General features: G+C 34.8%; 1 protein-coding gene across 2 annotated transcripts in view; it reads right to left on the reverse strand.

Moving 5' to 3' along the window:
* Window positions 1–22597, reverse strand: part of LOC111512330 (NACHT and WD repeat domain-containing protein 2) — an 87367-nt gene that overhangs the window by 59918 nt on the left and 4852 nt on the right. Inside the window, exons 2-3 of one of the 2 annotated variants that reach the window (XM_074180821.1) lie at window positions 22347–22448; window positions 2975–3189 (exon numbers count right to left, since the gene is read on the reverse strand). In XM_074180821.1, coding sequence (XP_074036922.1) covers window positions 2975–3189; window positions 22347–22414 — 283 coding nt within the window. In that variant the 5' untranslated portion in view covers window positions 22415–22448. Of the gene's footprint in view, window positions 1–2974; window positions 3190–22346; window positions 22495–22597 lie in introns of both variants that reach the window. The other variant, XM_074180820.1, reaches the window with a different exon arrangement.

The following is a 22597-nucleotide window of genomic DNA, read 5'->3' on the forward strand; positions in this document are numbered from 1 at the left end:
GTGATGTGCACTTCATTTATAGGATTTAAAACTAATTCACTATGTTCTGGTTCTGGTTCTGGAATGTTCTGGAATAGAAGGAAAAATGCTACTTTCTCGAAGAAGAAGCGCCCGGAGAGTAGGCACTTCCCAAGCGGTTGCCGATTTTTTTTACTGATTGGCATTCTGAATCCGCAATTGAATTACTGACAAAGTTTGAAACTTTATAATGACTTTAAATGACGATATTTTTTGACCAAGTATAACATTTTCGAAAAGTTAGTATAGGGTCTTCCAAAAGGTACTTCCTAACTTTGACAATTGATACCGGCCATCTTGTTGAGGCTACATCTGTCAAATTAGTTGTCATTTGAATTCCATAAGTTCGACTTCCATTGTCTGATATTACATGAATTGATTTGAAATCCCTGAAAGAACTAATAAAAAAGAAGAATTAAAAAAGGGTAGCTGAAAATAACAATTATATTAGACAGAAAAACCCTGAAATGAAATGACAGTGGAATGAAATACAAGTAAAAATGGAACAATTGGACAAAAAATTATTTTTAACACCTCGACATGTGTTTCGATCACCAAGTGATCATCTTCAAAGAGGAAGATTAAAACTGAGAACTAGTGCGAACTAATCCTATTTATGCTATAAAGGTAACACATACAGGTAAACCAACTAGGCATACCAACCATACAAGTATAAGAACCTAAATTAATTTTACGTTATCTATTATTTTACAATATATGTTTATATAAAACGATTTTCAGCTATATACAATATTGCCTATCCAAATTTTTTTTTGGCAATGTGTCCTTATGTAGTAATCAGTAAACCCATTTTATTTTAACAAGCTATATAGTATGCTCTTTGGTATAGGTGGTATAAGTTAAGAATGAACGACATCTCGACTTTCAGAAAGGACAAAAACCAAGATAAATACATCTCAGTTCCATACCACCAATATACGAGGAACTTTGGAAAGATTTTCAAGGAACTAGGCATGAAGGTGGTTTTTAAGTGGGAAGTCCAAAAGACAAAGTCGAGAATTCGGAAGAGTCTGGAATTTACGAAATTGAATGTAAGGACTGCGATGCAAAATATTATGGACAGACAAAAAGATCTATTAAAGTAAGATATAAGGAAAACATAGCACACTTAAAATATGGAAGACCTGAAAAATCAGCAGTCGCCAATCATATTTAGCAACAAAACCATTCCATAGACTTCAGTTCATTAAGATTAGTTAGACAAATTAACAACAACAGGCAACTAGATGCCCATGAGAGTGTAGAAATAAGTAAACACAGTAATATTATGAATAACGATATCATGAAGTAACTTGGCTAGGAATCTCTTTATTTTTTATTTTTTCATTTTTTGTTCAATTGTTCTATTTTTACTTGTATTTCATTTAATTTCAGGGTTTCTTGCTTAAAATAGTTGTTTTTTTCATCTATTTTTTTCAATTATTCTTTTTTATCAGTTCTATCAGTGATTTTAAATCATTTTATATAACATCAGACAATGGAAGTCCGGACTAATAAAATTCATCATGAAACATCTTCAATCATCTTTAAACAAATAGTTGTCATTTAATCAGTCTGTTTTATTAAATCACCATGGATGGATAAAGTATTCAACAACATTGTTTTATCAAAATGGGTGTTCTGTTCGGCCAACGTATCAACATACTCATATCGACGAAACGCAAAATCTGTCGAAAACATCGCTTCTGTCTGTGAGAGTGTGCAGGAGAATCCAAGGCATTGGATTTTGTGTCGTTCACAAAAACTCAGCCTTTCGCAGACCACAAGTTGGCGAATTTTGCGTTGTGACTCGGGCCTGCACCCATATAAAATCAACTGATCCAGGAACTGAAGATAAATAATCATAGACAACGACGTGTGGTCGCTGAATGGGCTTTGGAGCAGTTGGCAACTGTCCTTGATTTTTATCGAAAAATCATCTTCAGCGATGAGGTCTATTTCTGGATGAATGGATACGTGAACAAACGGAATTGTCAAATTTGGGACGATATCAATCCACATGAGATCCAAGAGCGTCCAATGCATCCCGAAAAAGTCACAGTTTGGTGTGGATTTTGGACTGGTGGTAGCATCGGTACATATTTCTTCGAGAACGATGTTGGCCAGGCGATGTCACCAGCGTGAGTGGTTCAAACAGGATGGCGCTAGGTGCTACACAGCTCATAGTCTGCACGAGCGACTTGAGGGTATGTTCATCTCACATGGAGGTGGTGTGAACTGGCCACCAAGACCGTGCGATTTGACGCCGTTAGACTTTTTCTTGTAGAGTTTTCTTAAGTTGCAGGTATATGTGAATAAGCCACAAACTACAGCGATCCAATATAATTCATGCCATCGGCCAAATTCAGACTGATTTATGCGTGAGAGTCATGGAATATTGCAACGTTTTGGATTCGCTCCACCAAGAGAAGCTGTAGTGAACATTTTAATAACGCTATACTCCACACATAGTGGCATCAATATGTCTCTCAAATGGATGAAAATATATATGATATCTCAAACATTTTTGTTTTATTTGAATTCAAAAATAGGAAGCGCTGAATGGAAGAACCTATAAATATATAGGTACCTATGATAATAATATTAAGAGTTGCAGTATTGATTGATTGAAAATTTTTCGAAAAAAATATCTTTCAGTATCTTTTTGGAAAAGGAATGTCTGAAATCGTTAATTGATTTTCAACAGAAATAAAAAGAGTGGAAAATATAGAACTCTGACATCATCTGCGAAAACACGGAAAGTTCAATGAAGTTATCGTTTTATTGAAAGCTTCGAAAAGAGTGGAAAATATAGAACTCTGACATCATCTGCGAAAACACGGAAAGTTCAATGAAGTTATCGTTTTATTGAAAGCTTCGAAAAGGAATTTGTCATTTCCAAACCTGAATGACGAAAATAAAAACAGTTCTGGAAGATCTGATATTATCTACTTACCAGAGATACTGGAAATCGCAACGTTCTTCAAGGTTTTCGATAAACTGGGTTTTTTCTCCAAAGTGCTGCAAGTGCTTGAGGGAGTCGTGCTCTGTAGTTGAGGTTTTCCCGCAGTGCTTGGCTCAAGAATTACTCCCGAATGTGGCGTTATGTGGTTGAGTAAAGTCTGTTGCTTCTCCGATGGCAGACTCGTCCTTATTTGGTAGCTTCCAGATCTGTAAAATAAAACTAGTTTCAGGAATATTGTTCTGGATTGTATTCAGAAGTGATAATTTTGAAACATTATATTTTTCAATGGGAGAGCATTTTATCTTCATGTTTCATAAAATCAGGCAATAGTTTTCTATTTTGGGGAACTAGAATGATCTCTTTTCAGATCGAGAATATTGATGGTTGTTTTTGAAATATTCACCAAAAACTAGAATTGTCGAAACTAGTGTTTTGGATGTACCGCCTCCATTTCGAATGATATAAAAAACGACAGTAAAACTTTCGAAACTGTTCCATATTAGTTATAATCTGGTATCAACGAACAACAATTTCCAAAAAAATTTATTAAATAATTATAATTTTTTTATTTATCGGCAAAACAGAGTGTCTGGCTTATTACTGGTGGCTCAAGTATAGGTAACTGATTTCCATCCTCGATGAATTTTTTATTTGTTCGTTCCATCTGTTCCTAGTTAATTTTGTTTACTCAGATGAGCTTTCGTTTGTTTAACGCTTTTGATGACGTAATTGCCGCTTTGATGGAATCACAAAAATGATCAGGACGGCTTACTTTACATGAGAGAGTGCTAAAATATGGAATTCACTGCAGTATACCAACTCGAAGAGTTTTTCCATAATAATAATGATAATAATAATAATAATGTTTCATTCCTTTCAAATGATCATGTAACAATGATATAGGAAACTTCAAGTAAAAAAAAAACATGTAGATGTGTTACATAGAGAGTACACTACATTGATTACAATTATTTGGAAGTATACTAAAAAAACTCATAAAAACATCCCTCTTAAAGGTATTCTTCAACTTTGCGTTTAAAAGTAGATATTAATGGGATACTCTTTATATTTGAAGGTAGAAAATTGAATAGCTTGGAGGCTGCTAGAGAGGGTGATTTTTGAAACAATCTAGTACGATGTTGCTGCAGTTTAATTAGATTTCCATTTCTTGTTGGGTAACTGTGACACTTTGAATTGGTTTCAAACTCAGACTCCTTCTTTTTTACAAAAAGTAGACAATTATAAATGTATATACATGGTGGTGTTGAAGTTTTCTTTTTCCTAAAAATGGGTCTACAGGAATCTGTGTGTCGAAGACCGTATAACATACGTATTATCCTTTTTTGAGAGATTAATGCTCGACTGATGTTAATCCCTTCTCCCCACAAAAGCACATTGTAAGATAGTACTGAACAAACCATCGCATAGTGAATGTTCAACAAATGCTCTTCATTCATAACCTTTTTAAGTTGTACCAATGCGTAAACCTGCGTATACCATATCGATACCTTTTTTCACTCGTTTATGCCATTTATAAATGGATTATTTTTTATATTTTCATTAATGACCGAGATCGAAGCCACTTCCACAATTGGAAAATAATAAAATATCATTGTAAACTTTCCACTCGTTTTCTAGATATTCGGGAAAACATGACGATTTTCGTCATATACCTGGAAACCCAGGTATATGTTTTCTCCAAAAAGATAAATGTCGGTACATATCAGTACGCGACGGGCTGTGTATGCTCATTGTTTTGAGGTTCAACTCAGTACACCTCGAACTTCCACTGTTTAGGAACTCTTCCATCTGAAAAACTGCGTTTATATGGAATAAATTTACTGGTAAGGTTTTTTCAAATGGATTCAATTTCCAGCGATTCAAATCCAATATGAATCGCTACTTTCGCACTGGTACCGCTCTGAGGGTGTCTTATGATTTTTTCTGTAGTGCTTGTGTTTTGTTCTTAAAAAAAAGGAGTACTTTCGACACAACAACTTTCATATGCTTGTTTATTTATAGAAAAATCACTACCCAGTTTCTACCTTGAACATTCCTCATGAAAACTTCAAAGTACTATGTGAATTTCAAAGTGAAATGTGAATATTTATATTTTCAAACCAGAGAATACCATCTAGTTATTGCATAGAAATATTCGTGTGGAAATATATAACCCTGGGAGTATATTCACATAATGTGTAGAACTTGGCGGTGAGCCTGAAGGTTGTAGAAAAAAAATGATGCCTCAGTCTCATTTACATACTCAATGAACGAAAATCTTTCATTATTTCATGCGATTATATTAGAAGTCTCTTCAGAATATAATCCTCCCTTTGACACCATATCGTGATGATATATGTGAAAGGACAGCTCATTATTATATATGATGAATAAAAGTGGTCCCAAGACAGACCCCTGTGGGACACCAAGTGGATTTTCCTGAATTTTCGATTTGCTGCGCTTTGAAGATACATATTGCTTCCTACCGATCGAATATGAACGAATGAAAACAGTGCAGAACCTCATGAGTTCACACAAAATTAAAACAATATGATTACCTTTTTCGAATCCTTTTATGATCGCAGTGACAACTTGACAGACAGCGTTAATTGTTGATATACCTGCCCGAAAACCAAATTGGTGTTTATGAAGAAGATTGAATTTCTCGAAAGGATACAGACTATAGGGATGGGTCTGTAATTTTTAAGACTTTTAAAAATAGACACCACTGTAGATAATTTGAAAGCAGTGGTAAATACACCTTAACAGAAACATTCGTTAATGAGAATTGTAAAATGGTTCAAAATGATTTCAAGAGACTCTTTCAATATGAGCTGCAGTCCTGGTGGTTCTGGTTACCTTTCAGTGGAAGAGCTTCACGAAGCAAGATCCGAATGGAACCCTCTACGAAACCCTTCATCACTTGGAAGGATTTATTGCAGCTTGAGAAATGGACAGTAGTCCTGAAAATTTTGAGAATAAAATTGGATTAGATAATTTAGGAGACACTTGCTACATGAATAGCATTTTACAAGTGTTGTTCATGACGAAGAATTTTAAGAACGAGGTTTAAACGATGATCATGCGGTTGCAGTTTCGTAAGAATGTATCTTTTTTCCCGCCAACCGATTTAGTAGTAAATGTTCAAGAGTTACGATTTTCTGGAAATTCAACTAGCTTTTCCTACTTTAACTGATGACCAGTCTGTACAAAGTTTATTTTTGAATCATCTGAAAATGGAACTTTTAACGGGTGATGATCAACTGTATTGTTAAACATACGCCAAACTAACTGACTATTATAAGAAAACAAATATAGCTGAGGTACCAGTCAATCTAATAATGACACTGATGATCTTCAAACATGACTCAACCTCTGACGAAAGCACCAAACTCTTACGAAGGTTCGAAACTGTGGTTCCTGCGTTTAATCTGATCATTATCACGCATTGGTCAAAGACGAAACGGACTGGTTTAAGTTTGATGATAGTCGTGTTCTGGCGATGTCTTGAATTTATTGGACCTTCTGGAGACACCCTACATTCTGCTTCATCAAAGAGGGGACATTTGCAGATCATGATCTTCAGATGATGAGGTGCTACCGGTTTTTCCTGCAGCTAAAAAAGCAAATGCGCCACTGGAATCAATGAAGTCGCCCCGGAGCGCCAATTAATTTTTGTTTTTTCATAATTTCATGATTTGTATTACTATCTTCTTCAGTATAATATTTTGCTGTTGATATCATAAGCATCACAGCTAGTTGCCTTCAAATCCGTGATCAAACATCTCATTGCATTCTACACTAATTCAGTCCAGAAGCGCTTTCTGTTAACACACTCAAAGTATTAACTTTACTTCGAAAACTGGTGGTGTTTCGAAGGAAAACTCCCATATTTCCTCTCCACGTGGGACTGAAATGCGCCTTGTTGTCGGGAAATTGCCGTAAAACAATTACCACAATAACCTCCACAAACCTGAAATCGTTTCAGCTATACCTTGTTGCTGGATTTGTTTTTCCCGGAAAACTCGATGTGGGTGCAGCGAATGTGAACTTTGACGTCATCGCTGTGACGTCAATGTGCGATTCGCGTGCCTCGTGTCCCATTTTTTGTATCCAGGATGATTCCCAGACTCTGATGGAAATCCTGTTCGTCCTTGACACGGATTCGGTGCGGTCCTGCGAGCCGGTCGGGGAGAAAGTAGTGCTTTCTCCGTTGGGGCGCGAGAGTCGAAAATGTCCTTAGTCCAGTCATTTTAGGGGAATGGCCTAGGAAAGTGGACATACCCAACTGTAAATTCGTATAAACTTTGTATTTTTGGAATCATAAAAGTATTCTCAAAATTCACATATGATTCGACGGCCACAACTTCAAAAATTGGGGATCAAAAGTAAAAAAAAACGACTTTTTGCACGTTTTTTGTCAATATCTCGTTTCAAGTTGGTTTTATGCTAATTGAATGAAAAAAATATTCAAATATAATGTATTTGTTAATGAAAAATTAAAATTATTTATAACTATTTATTAGGTAATAGTTTATAAACCTGATTTCAATCGGGACAACCAGTTGATTTCAAATAATATTTAATATGCGCTCGCGCTGCCATCTATCTCAAAAACGATTCACCGTATGAAAAATTGTTTGGAACAAAAGTTGTAGAGAATTCAATTCTATACAATATTGATATCGAATGTTATTGCAAAAAGTCAGTTTTTTTGACTTTTGACCCCCAATTTTTGAAGTTGCGGCCGTCGAATCATATGTGAATTTTGAGAATATTTTTATGATGCCAAAATACAAAGTTTATACAAATTTATAGCTGGGTATGTCAACTTTCCGAAATACAGGCCTAAATCGACCTAAAATGACTGGGCAATCTGGGAAATCGAAGGAAACGAGGGAGAATGGAAGAGAATCAAATTCCGGATGAATTGATTTGTGTTTCAGTTGCCGGGAACACACGTATACGGATATAGTAGTGGAAAAACAAAGAATAGAAAGATTTTTCTCGTGTTTCGTTTCATTTACAACAATGTGACACACTTAAGATGAAGACCCCTGTATTTTAGTCATTTTTGAAAGCAGATATCTGATTCTTGGTACAGCTTAAAACAGCTTCAAACCCAGCGAAAAGGGAAAGGTTTTGATATTTTGCTTCGCGTTGATGATACTGAAAAAAAGTTATTTGAAGACGTTGTTTAGAAATCGCATTGCAACCCATATTCAAGATTTTTTATTAATGGTTCCGAATAAGAAGCTACAGGAATGAATGAAATAGTCAAAAACCAATGAAATAATTGTGTTGAAATAATTTATAAAATGTAAGTTAATCGAATTCAGTCTCTTTTACTAGCTCGTCTCCAATTTTGAGGAATTTTTCAATTCCCTATTGAATATGTGCGTTTGCGAATTTGCCTAATTTTGAATTAAAATCATCAATTTCAATTCGCAGTCTCGAATTTTTTGTTTCAACAGTTTTCAATTTGAGCTACAGTGTCATGGAAACAAATGAACTATTCATACCCCAAATGTCAGTGCGAAAATAAATTCGACAAAAACAGTAACATATTGCCCATTGAACGTCTTTATTTACAGGAAAAATTTGACGCCCTTCGTGGTATTAGCCAGGGGAGTAGTTGTTTTCTGATAGGCGTCAGTCCATTAAACCTACTTTGTAGGTATATAGAGACTGGCTTGAACGTTTGAAGTTCCATTTGCTTTAGATTTGTTTACTGCCAGTCTTCAAGCATAGCCCATTGACTAATAAGAAAAGTTTTTCTTCCTTATTCAGAGGAATCGGGCAAATTACGGATATGCAGTTGGTTAGTACCTCGTCCACTAGATGGAGTGACATTTTTGATGTTCGCTCCAACTTCGGAAGAGGAATGAAATACTCTGAAAGAATTCCGATTTTCAATTGTGGAATATCATTGACTTTAGGTCGATGATGGTCACTATCTTGCACTGATGAGTGGCTAATAAGCCCGAAACCGGTCTGCAAGTGTGCCCGTTCCATAATTGAAGGTCGACTCTTTCAGTTGTATTGCCAATTACATATGTAGGACATTTTCTGTGAAGATTCCTGCACTGACGCCTGTCTGATATAATCCAACGCCCTTCGTGGTATTAGCCAGGGAAGTAGTTGTTTTCTGATAGGCGTCAGTCCATTAAACCTACTGTGTAGGTATATAGAGACTGGCTTGAACGTTTGAAGTTCCATTTGCTTTAGATTTGTTTACTGCCAGTCTTCAAGCATAGCCCATTGACTAATATGAAATAATAAGGTTATTTGGTGATGGTGCTCGAAGTAGCAGACAAGTTGCTCAATAATTCAACAGAATACATCCGCAACCTCATTGCATTCGACATGGAACGGCAGTCTTCGTGAATAAACTTTTTACTCGAATCGGAAGTGTATTAAAGAATCGTCCAACTACGACTATTGACAATACACATTGAATTTTAAGGTATAGTCGAAGTAAACGATATCGTGCACATTTAAAGGTAGCGGCACTCTCAAAGGCTAAAATAACCAATACATAGAAATTAACCTGCAGCTAACTAGTCCATGTGGACTGTAGACTTGGGGGTTCGTATTGGTAATTTTTACTTACCGAGTTTCATGATTGGCTGAAGAGTCATAAAATTAAATTTGAAGTCATGTTAGGGTGACGGGAATGCGGGGATGGTTATCGCCAACGTGTTCAGTTCAGGAACTGATCGCGATTTGGGTGTTGAAATTCGATTGAACCATCTTTCTTCATTAATACCATTACCGCTGCACGACCATTGCATTTTTTAATGATGAATTATGGAAAATCATTGAAAATCTACTCCTGAATTTGAGACAAGAGATATACTTTCAGCTAGGCGAAGCTTCTGTTCATAATTCTTGGGTGATTCGAGAGTGGTTAAACAAGCATTTTCCATTACGTTGGATTGGTAGAAATACTCCATATGAACAATGGCCTCCTCGCTCTCCTAACATGATGCCAATGGATTTTTTACTTCTGGGGAACTGTCAAAAATAGGATTCATGAGTCTAGGTCACGAAATCTATAAGAACTTTGTGAGAGAATACGACAAGCCTATCGTGAAATAAGTATTTCAAAACCTAGAAGAGTGGCCAATTATAACAGGAAAATAATTGAAAAATTCATCAGAATTGATAGCGGGCCAGGTGAGAGAGACAATATTTGGAAGTAACTTCCAATATTATTGTTCATTTCATTCCCTGTTGAATTCGCTTCAATAATTGTCATTTAATTTCAACCGATGTCGCTGTGACTTTTTAGTAACTGATGCTAATCAAAGTTTGAATTTTTTCATGATGAATATTAGTTTTTTAATCTAGTTCCTATATTATTACGAATTTATTATTCTCGTAGCTTCTTATTTAGAACCAGTAATTGAAAATCGAACTTTGAGCAACAAAAAAGCAACTTTTCCAAATAACTCATTTCGGTATCATAACATGCATAACATGGATAATTTGCTTTTTGCAGGAACGCAATACGCTGGGTTTGACGCTGTAACTGAAGGTCTATGCCTGTATCAAAAATTAACTATCTGCTTTCAAAAATGACTAAAATACAAGGATGTCCTCATCTTAAGTGTTTCACACTGTATATGGTGTACTCGAGTTTAAACGAGCAACCCTGAATGAGCTATTTGATTTTGAGACTGTGAAAAAATCATGAAACTCATGAACTTTATTTTTAAGGGACCACACCCTTCCAACAACAATCCTTATGTCAAGAATTTCAAATGTGAATTATAGTTGAGTGACACCTTACTTAAAAAGTCTCTCAATTCTGTTTTCAACCCTGTAACACTCTTGACATCACAACAATGAGCAATGTCAGAAAAAAATACTTTTTAAAGTTTGTATTTGAATTTATGGTAGAAAGTGAAACTAAGAATTTGACTCAGTTGACTAAGTTATCTCAAGCATCAGGAACACATCATGAAACTCTCATGATGGAAAGGTTCCCAATTTCATTTGAGAGCCGTACTTTTGAAGATATAGGAACTGGGAGTTCTGTCCTCCAGAAAGCTCTGAAACAATCAAGAACATTCCAGAGTTTTCAGGAACATTCCACAAAGTCCTTTACATCCCAGAACATTTTGGAATGTAATGGAATAATAATTTAGATCCTGGATCATCTCAGAGCCCATAAATGAGTAATTGGAGCACTTTCAAATCTCAATCATTATATACCCCCGGATCATTCAGGAATGTTCGGGTATAGTCTTGAACATTCGGGAGTATCCTGGAATGTCTTAGATCAGTGTGGAACGATCTGAGAGTTTTATAGTGTGGTAGTCTTCTATACTCCATCCAAGAAGTTTCCCGTGTTTATCTGAAAGATCTGCTTCTGAAGATATATGGGCTGGGAGATTCGACTACTAGAAATTTGTATAATACTTAAGAATATTCGGAAGAGCATTCCAAAACAATCCAGAACATACCTGATCATTTTATAAAGTTGTGGAATGGTCTGGAACATTCAGGGACATTCCATTCCAGGATATTGTAAAACATTCCATAACACGCACTGTGGAACGTTGTAGCCCATTCAAAGCCTTTTTTGTATGTATACGGCTTCCCATACCTATTGGTGGGGGTATACAAATCAAGATTCATCGACTACTTGTAACTTGAAGTTTATCCTTTCATATTGTATCGTAATGAAATAGGTATAGTAAGCTATCCTTAAAATATAGACATATGCCATTATATATTTTTTGTAGTAGTTCGCAGGGTAGTCATATTTCAACCAATTCACATACAATCTCAATGAATAATTTGCACATAAACCATCCTTTCGAATCGCTCCATTTATTGGTGTGAAAACTGTTTTGAAATCAGTTTGATAGTTTTTAGTTTATCGCGTTCAGGCAGAGAGACATATAGATACGGTGGCGGATTTTAATTTATGTCTAATATTTATTGATATTGTGTTTTATAGTCAGTTATTTCAGTAAAACAATCAAAATTGCTCAATGTTTTTGCATTGTCTGTTAGGTTATGTTTCTCTCAATGTATCTTTATACTGATGAGAATTACACAGTGAAGTGTTATTATTATATTATTATTACTGAACAGCCAATTGGCCAACTTTTCCACATTTTTTTTCAGCGGCATAAGAAATTTTGTAATACTTCTTAACACTATTTCTGTGTTTGGAACAATGAATATTTGGAATATTCTATCGAAGAAGATCATCTCATTTTGAATTGAAAAACTCGAGTCTTATCGGAACACATGGTATGGATGAAAAATAGTTCAAGAATTCGGCGACAGCTGACAACACATTCCTCAGTTTTGATTTTTATAAATACACCCACATTCCTTGTTCATTTTTCAAGCCAAACATTTAATTTATTAGACTGAATTCGGTGAGATATCGTAAATATGAAAACTTGAAAGGACGATATAATTAGAACAGGTGAGGATTTGAGCTATTCGTATGAAAATGTCGTCTTATTCACTAGATGATCCAAGGATTTTGACCATTTAGCAATAAACATTGAGGAATTTTCAGTGATTTATTGTATTTTGAAGCCCATATTATATCAAGTTAACTGTTATCCTCATGAGTCATACATTTCTTTCATATAGGGCATTTCAACGAAAACTTGATTAACCCTGTAAGTCAGGAACGCATATGTAATCGAAAAAAAGTCACAGAAGTAATAGAGGGATGAAAGATCTTCCAAATGATGTATTACTCAACTCCCCACGCCAATGAAAAATAGGGGGGGTAGTGTCTAACCGCAGGGGGGTAAAGTTTCGGGTATGATTTCTGTATGAGATTTAGTGCCCCTAGAAATAGAAATTGACGTGTTCTTTGAAATTTTCGATTATACGTCCGTTTCTGACTAACAGGGGGAGACAAGTTTTCTTTGGAACGCTCTGTATATCAATAAATTGAATATTTTGATTTGCCGAATGACAGTACCTTTGTCTACTCTTTCCATTTCCTTGAATTCCCAGGAATAAAAGATTTACGCAGCATCCACTTTCATCACCACTTCCATTTTTGAATACATGACTTGAAGGATTGCGAATGCATAAGATGATGTTATTTTCAATGGATGTAATTAATACGTTTAGAATATGTTCCATAAACCATTCACATACATGTTCCTTCAATTTTTCTGTCAATGGTAAATGAATCAAGAAAAGTAGGAATGTGAACAACACGAAAAGTGACAAAATAATGATGAAATAAAAATTGAAGTTGAATAGTTTAGTGATTCAATAATTTTTACTGAAGAAAGATTGGTTGGGTCAGGACAGGATCAATTTTTCTGAAAAAAAAACAATTGTTTTTCTGCAAACGTTTGCATTTTAATTGAATTCTTCTACAGGTCTCTGTAACAATGAATTTTCATAAACATACCTCCCACAAAACTTATACGATCATTATCGTTTCAATAATGAGTTCTTAATTAAATTACTCACCGAAAAGTAGTTTATTCGTGTTGATTTGACTATTTCAAAAACCATTAGACATAATGAATATATTTTTTTAAGTATCTAATAAATGTTTGATCCATTCTGCAGGCCTTGGATACATTTTGCAGGCATATGTCTACAGAATGGATCAAGGAGTGAGTAACAAGCATTTGAAAAAAATTAATATCAACCCTTGTAAAGGGATTATTCACTGGTTACCGCATACAAAATAATGTCGAAAATGAGAGTAGAGAAGTATACAGAAAGAATTCTCTAGGGCAAGACCATGAAGGCTCCAGAATGAGGAAAACAACCAGATGCCATAAACCTATTAACATTTTTTCTCATAGATATTTGCCCAGATTGATGAAAAGACAACAATCAACACTAGAAGTGAAAAATATAGATTCAGAAACAGAAGTAATATGAGAAGACACCTGTCCAAGATACTTTTTGAAATTCGATCGAACATAGCAATAATGAAAACAAAAAGATAATCACAGGAAGATACGCATGCGATTCATTTTCGACCTGAAACTAGCCACAAGAGACAGAAAATATTATACCATAGATAATATGAAAGACCCATATACCTGTAGTTGAGAGTTCGAGTAACAGAAGCAAAGAAGCAGTCAATTGAAAATGAGAAAGTTAGTGAGAGATGAGAACATTGATAGAAACACCAAAATGGAGATATGTAGCGCGGCAATCAGGACTGTCATAATCAATGCAGCAGAGACAACATGTCTAACAGAGATGGAAATAAATATTGAATTGCATAAAAGAAGATTCCCAAAAGAATTTGGAGCCCGAAGAAACACCAAGAAGAAGATATAGACATATTATACGAAATATAAGGGGTCAAAGATTGAAATGAAAGCTTTAGAGAATGACAGAAATCAAGATGTAAAAAGATCATAACCACTGCATCTTTGTTGACTTAGCGAAATTCTCCAACACAATATTTCATGAAGAGTTACTCCACTACTTGGAAAAAATTTGTTTAGAAGATTATTTCACGAAAAAGGCGTCACATCAGGAGATACTGCGAGTTCCATAGCAATAATGAAGTATGGTGCTCCACAAGGAACAGTTTCGGGCCGACATCCGGAGACATTCAGTTCTGCTAATGACACAGCACTGATCTATCAGGCAAACGATTGGACCACCCTGAAGGAGAAAGCTTATCCAATGGTTCAATACCAGAAAGTTGTCAGTCAGTCACAGTATAATCTTGTTCGCCTCGGTTTCTTCAACACTCCCAAAATTAATGTATAAAAGAAAACGTTTAATGACGAGAAATATCAAATATGACATTGATCTTAATAAAAACTTAAAGTCTTTGTATCGACAGTATAGTGAACGGAAAAAATCAAATTTTTCAAAGACATATTTGACACTGAACATTCAAAAACCATTTACAAAACTCTCATTCAGCCCCACGTTATTACGAATATTTCAGCTTGGGGGTAGCAACCCAGTGTTTTTCGAAAAAAATAGATTTTAATTAAAAGTGGATCAGGGAAAGAAATGTAACACAAACGATTCAAACAAACATGTATTTTACAGCGAGAGTGATAGATTTTACTCGAGAGGAATATGCTTTCAAAATTTTGTCATAGAACACTATAAAGAGAAATCAACAATCACACAAATATATTTGAACTGAAAATGTGAAAAATAAAAATACATCAATTGTCAACGTGAAAAAATAATTGTCTAAGAGGCTAGCTTACTTGCGTGTAATGAATTCAGAAACACACTATGAAATGACAATTTATTTACATGAAATGAACTCTGGCTTTACTACAAGAAAAAAATAATCAATTATCAAAAATAATTTTTTTATCCCATTCACTGTGTTATTCCCTATTGCAAAAACGAAATTATTTTTTACTTTTTGTCTACTTATCTATATACTACTCACAAAATAAAATATCGAACTATGCATAGAAATATATCCCTCTCTACAGCCGCCTTCATTCAACAATTTGAAATTTTATTAAATTTCATAATCATGTGGGGAGATTTTTTTTGGAATGATTACATTTCTTCATCTTTCTATAGAAAATGGAAATGGAAGAAAAAAATTTAAAACGTACATTAATTGAAACAATTCTTTTCTGTCCGTCTCTAGAAGTTTCGCACTTTCGTTATTCAAAGTTTGAAAAAAGATGGAATATATCGGAGTTTTCACTGATATTTAATTCTTTGAAAGTCGTACTTGAATGATGGAGCTATCTCTTCTAGAAGAATGAAGAGATATCGAAAAATCTGAAGATTTATGGAAATGAAATATCAAAACATAAAAAATAATGAAGTGTTATTCTTCTACAACTTCATGAATTTCCAAACGATTCACATTATTTTTGCTCAGTAAAGTTCCTGTCAACAATTTGTCAACGCATTCAACCTCTTTTCTAACCTATTGAAAAGGAAATATTTCATAGAATACTTCGAATATATTCATGTGACGTCGTTTAAAGTTTCTCGTAAATTAAATGGATATATTTATAACGGGTAAACATAAAGTTAAGCCAAATATTAAATGGAGTCCGTTCCAATTTTTTCGTAATTCATTATCGCGGAAATAATGTTTCTGTTGAGTAATAACTGACAAGTCCATTCAACAAATGGATTTTTCATAATGGTTGGGTCGATTAGAATAAATAATACAAGTAGTATGGCAGCGAACTTCAGGGTACGGTATACTGAGGAATCAACACAATTCTTTGACTTTTGATGCACTGTTGGGAAACTTTGGTCTAGTAGTGAATATTACTGGAGTTCTTTTTCCAACACCAAACCGTTATTTTTAAACCTCGATACGTGTTTAGGTCACCAAGTGATCATCTTCAAGAGGAACACCAAACCGTTATTTAAACAAATCATCCCTATTTATAAAAAACACTGTCCCGATTACTTGGAAAATTACAGACCTATAACGATTTGCAGTAGTTTCTCGAAAGTTTCCGAATATACATTTTTGGACAGGCTGATGGATTTTATCAATGAGTATAATATTTTGACTAATAGTCAGCACGGTTTTCGACCTGGAAAATCAACATCTAGCACAATCTATGAGTTCTATGTCAATCTCATAAACCATATAGAACAAGGAGAGGTCCCAATGGGCATTTTCTGTGATCTGAGTCAAACTTTCGACTGTGTGGACCACGATATTCTTTTATCAAAGTTTTATAACTATGGTATTACAGTTGTTTGTCTGGAATGGTTAGAATCATTTATTAGATGTCGTTCTCAGAATGTGAGTCTGAAACATTATCAAATTAATATAATTTGTAATGTTACATCTGCCAATACCGATATTGATATAGGTGTTCCACAAGGATCTGTTTTGGGCCCAGTTCTTTTTATTTTGTACATAAATGAAATCGCAAATTCCTTTCTGGATATTGAGATTACTATTTATGCAGACGACACTTCTCTACTGATTTCCAACAAAAATCAAATAGAACTGAAAGAAACCTGTGAAAATGCTCTATGCCAACTCAGTTCTTGGTTCAATCACATTATTCTTTATTTTAATGCAGACAAAACTAACCTTGTGAAATTCCATAGTCATTAAAGGGAATTGGTAGATGTAGATTTAATTTTAAATACACATCTGCCTATAAATAACAGCTGTAAATTCTTAGGATTATTCGTTGACTCACAATTAGATTGGAAAGAACATTGCAAGCTCCTGATTTCCAAACTTTCATCTCTCCACTATATGTTCAGGAATCTCAAAGTTGTTTTGACACAGCAACAATTAATAAATGTATACTACGCACAAGTAGAGAGTCGACTGAAGTATGGTATTTGCCTATGGAGAGACTCTACACTGTCGAATAACGTCCTCGTATCACAGAAAAAAATCATTAAGGTGTATCGCTGGTGTGAAAAAAGACTTTGAAAGATTTGAAATTCTGACCTGTACAGGCCTCTACATATTTCAAATCTGTATTTATGTGTTCAAAAATATGGATTTGTTTTTCATAAATGAAGATTTTCACGAATACAACACACGTCGTACGGATGATTTACGATTACCACTGTCTAAACGCAATATTTCCTATAAAGCTCCAGATTGAATCGGCGCAAAGATTTTCAACAACTTACCTTCCTCTATCAAGAGCTTAAAGCATGAACGTACTTTGAAATAAAACTCAAAGGATACCTGGTTGAGAAATGTTTATACTCTTTAAATGAATACTTTTGACTTGAAATTTTATTTAATGTCAATCTGTTTTTTATGTAAGTCAATATTCTGTGTACCTACTATGTATATGCATATTTATTATGTAAACATGTTTTTATAGTGTTATATATTCCTTAATGTACTGTTATTTTCCTTTTGTACATTCCTTCATTTAAATTCCAAACGTACTACCAAGAGGTTGTAACCATGACTTTTTCTTATACAATTGTATGTTGTCTTAAAGAAATAAAGTGATTTGATTTGACATACTCCTGGGACAGGCACTACTCTAAGAACGCCTTAAGAATTGTCCTGTAGTGCTTGTGCTTGACCTAAAAAATACTTAAAGGATCCCTGGGGTTATCATGCCTCAGCCAACGTATTCACCAGATTTGGCCTCCTGCGATTTTTTCATGTTCCTAAGATTGAAGAGACTCATGAAAAGACAAGGTTTGGTGAAGATTGAGAAAATAAAAACCGAATCACTGAGATAGGTCAAGGACATAAAAAAGAGTGTAAATCAGAGCTACTTCGTGGTATGGATAAAACGCTGGTACAAGTGTATTCAATCTGAGAGGAAATACTCCGAAGGGGACAAAAAAAATTGCGTTGCTGCATCTACTTTGATAATATCTACCGCAGTAGCAAACAAAACGTCAGGTGTAAAAACCTGCAGACAACGCCTAATGAACCTGGAAACATTAGAAATTTGAGTGACAGGGAGATTCGAATAGGGTACTCATAAGTTGACCGAATTCTGGGACCCTCTGTTGAAATCTATGTTTGTTTATAACTCCCAAGCTCGGGGTCTGTATTTGACACAATTATCGACAGACATTATTGCTTGATCTATTCGCGGGCAGATGGCGCTGTACATAACCTCCGTGATATAATTCGAACTAACTTTACATGTATTTCTTCATTTGAAAAAAGTATTTTTTTTATTAACACGCGCGCCTGCTGCCTCATTTGTAACCCTCCTTTGCACGCCTGCTGCCTTAAGCTTGGTAGCTGATTTTCAGGCTCCCTCTCCGGAATTGGAAAATGTCAATGGTCATTTTTCTTAACAATATACGGCTGATTGATCCCAAAGTTTAGATAAAATAAATATATTTCAAAAAGACTAAAAAACACGCTTTTATAGCATACGGAACTGAAAAATGAAAAATAAATATAGTTTTAGAAACTAAAAAACACGCTTTTAAAGAACATCGAACTAAAAAGTTAAAAAAAAATTTTTTTTTCAATAAGCTCAAAATAATAACGAAAGAAAAATACTAGTATTATTGTGTAAGACTAGTATTTTTCGGTCGTTATTGTTTTAAGCTTATTAAAAAATATTTTCAACTTTTTGGTTCGATGTTTTTTAAAAGCCTGTTTTTTAGTTTTTTAAACTACATTTATTCTGTATATTAATTGATGTATTATCAGTTCCACGTCATCGTGTATCTAACTGAATCAGGATATCCATTTTGATCAACTACAAATGAAATCTTTGATTTTTTCATTATTCAACTAATCCGGGGAATAATTAACGGATAGCAAAAATACAACCGGATTCTGAATGCTTCTTGAAGAACCCCCTAGAAACCAATAAAAATGTAATCGATTATTATCCTCACTTATGCCGACACATGCTCTATTGCTCGTTTAATAATGACGTGTTAACGATTTTTTAAAATTCTCAAGTACTCTGTATATATTATCGACTATTAATGTATCATCGAATTTCTGTTTGATTATTTATTAAAAGCATGAACACGTAATCATAATGAAAACGCATTCCACCGTAAGCGTAACAACTGTGGGTAGGAATTAATTTTACGAGTGGTTTTTATTCTATGAATGATAATGGATTCACGTAAGGTACTGATGCTTGATTTTGATGGGACAGCTTTATCAATTCGAAAGGAAACCACTGTTGTTCCCGCAAATTTTTGGTGAGGATATTCATAAAAATTGTGTTACAAAATCGAACTGATTACACTTTTTTATATTTTCTGCTATGTTTGCGCTTTCAGAAGCATCAAGAAATCTATTGTCATATTAAGAAGAATTAGTCTGATTCTGAACACATATCGTAAAATATCATTCTTATAATTTTCATGCATTGAAAAAATCATTTTTTAAAAAACTTTTTTTTCTACCCGTTTGCGATTAAGAGCAGACAATAACAACTGAAGCGATGAACTCACTTTCGAAATCCTACCGGCTGCGCCGCTAACGTTTTCCAGGAATTGAAAAGTTTTGTGGGAAATGACTTTCATTTGATATATAAAAATTGAAAATGTCTTTCAATAATATGTGTATTTTATCAAAACGCACAAACTTCGAGAATTTTACGCCTTATTGATAACATTGATAATGTCGGTCGTGGGCCAGCCAGTTTGACAGGCGCTAGTGTCGGCCTGCCAATAACCAATAACGACCCGGAAAGTCTATTGTCGATAAACTTCACATCACCAATATACTGCCTTTGATATTTGTCATTATCCTGCTGTCATTTTTTTTTCAGTTGCAAATCGTGAAGACGCTACAGGGCGTTTTGATTTTGTAATGGACAGTTGAAACTGCTGACTGATCATAATCTGTTGATTATGTGTATTTGGCGGTCGGTAGCCAGGCGGTTCGACGTGGGTGCTTTGTTCACTCACTCGAATTGACTGCCCCAGTCTGAACGATCGATTATCACTTGCTATAGATAATCCGTGTTGGGACGTTAAAAGGTAAGACCTCGTTAATCCTTAGCTCGCCCTAGCTAGCCCTACTTCTGAGGGTTGTCGTTCGTAGGGATGCAACAGCTGGTTAAGATTTAAAACCATAAATCTCTGTTGGGATTTATATAACTAATCGACAGTTTCAACTATACATATTTCAAACTGTCGATCATTGCTAATTGACATCGATAGTCTAAACTGTCGGTTGTGGCTAATCGACAGTTTGAACTGTCGGTTACGGCTAATCGACTGTTTGATCTGTCAATTATAGTTGATCAATAATTTGAAAGATGATGGTCGTCGATTATAGGTAATTGACAGTTTGAATATTGATCATAGGTAATCGACAGGTTGAAGTATTGATTATGACAAATCGACAGTTTAAACGATCGATTATAAATAATCGACACTTTTGACTGTCGGTTGTGGCTGATGGACAGTTTGAACTGCCGATTACGGGTAATCGACTATTTGAGCTGTCGATTATAGATGATCGATAATTTTACCACTACGACTATAGATAACCAACAGTTTATTATTTCGAGTTTGGCCATTCGAAAGTTTGATATGTCGATTGAAGATGATCGATAGTTTGAATTGTCGATTATAGCTGATTGACAGTTCGAACTGTTGATAATCGACATCGAGAATCTAAACTGTCGGTTGCGAATAATTGATAGTTTCAACTGTCGGTTACGGCTAATCGATTGTTCGACCTGTCGATTCTAGTTTATAGATGCTATTTATAGATGCTGTTTGTCGATTATAGATAATTAACAGTTGAAACTATGCATTATGAGCCAATCGACAGCTTGATTTGTCGATTATAACTGATCAATAGTTTCAATTGTCCACACTTCAAACTGCCGATCATTGTTAAACAGTCAAAACTGTCGGTTATGGCTAATCGACTGTTTCATCTGTCGAGTATAGTTGATCGATACTCTGAAAGTTGCTGTACGTCGATTATTGATAAGTGAAACTTTTAACTATTGAGTATGACTGATCGATAGGTTATACTGTCGATTATGACTACTCGACAGTTTGAGTGATCGATTATTATTAATAATCGACATTTTCGACTGTCGGTTACGGCTGATGGACAGTTCGAACTACCGGTTACGGCTAATTGACTGTTCAGACTGTCGATAATAGTTGCACGATAATTTCAACAATTATTTTCAAGTTTGAATGATCGACTATAGATAACCGACAGTATATATTGTCGATTGTGGCCATTCGATAGTTTGATATGTCGATTGAAGATGATCGATAGTTTGAACTGTCGGTTATGATCAATTGACAGTTGGAACCGACAGTATGTTCTGACGATTATGGGAATTTGAAAGTTTGATATGTCGATTATTATTGAACTTCCGTATATTGACAGTTCAAACTGTCGATAATCGACATCGACAGTCTAAACAGTAGTTTGCGGCTAATCGGCAGTGTTAACTGAGGGTTAGGGGGAATCGACTATTTGACCTGTCGGTCGATTATACAGTGTGGTCCACTAAGTGTGCAACAAATGGGAAACTTTTTTATTATCGATTTCTCAGAAAATTTTATTCTCGACAAAAGTTGGTGCATGTTTCAAAACTATACCAAGTGTACCTGAAATGGCTTTATGACAAACACCATACAGGATAGGCCGAAAAATATAAAGTTCGTTCAAGAGTAAAGTTGAACCACACTGTAGTTAATCGAAAGTTCGAAAGATTATGTTCCTCGAACATAGATAACTGACAGATTGAACTAACCGACAGGTTGAACTGTCGATTATAATTGACCTTCAACTGTCGATACTTTGAACTGTCGATTATTACTGACCGATTACGGCTTATCGACAGTTTGGATTGTCGATTCTAGTGAACTGTCGATTCTAGCTAAACAAGTGCACGCGGTTTTGTAAACTGTCACGTTGAAATCTCACAATAATTTTTATTCGAATACGATATGTACATAATGAATTACTCACTCTTCCGATCTCTGCGACATATTGTCCTTGTCCTTGTGAGCCTGACCGCTGCTACAGGAGTTGCCCATCCTGAAAACTTCCTTCAATTCCTTCCGCCTCACTCTGTAGTTAAATCATCGCACTAATTAGGAAATATCTTTCATCACCGCTAAAAATAAATTTTGATGTTAGAGTGCACCATTGAAGATTCCATAATTGAATTCAATATTTTCTTATATGAAATGTATTTGTTGAAGCAAAAATTCATAATC

This window comes from Leptinotarsa decemlineata, unplaced genomic scaffold (genome assembly GCF_025532065.1).
Source record: "Leptinotarsa decemlineata unplaced genomic scaffold, Ldec_3_MD MMD2_tig00026307_RagTag_RagTag, whole genome shotgun sequence".
Lineage (NCBI taxonomy): Eukaryota > Metazoa > Arthropoda > Insecta > Coleoptera > Chrysomelidae > Leptinotarsa > Leptinotarsa decemlineata.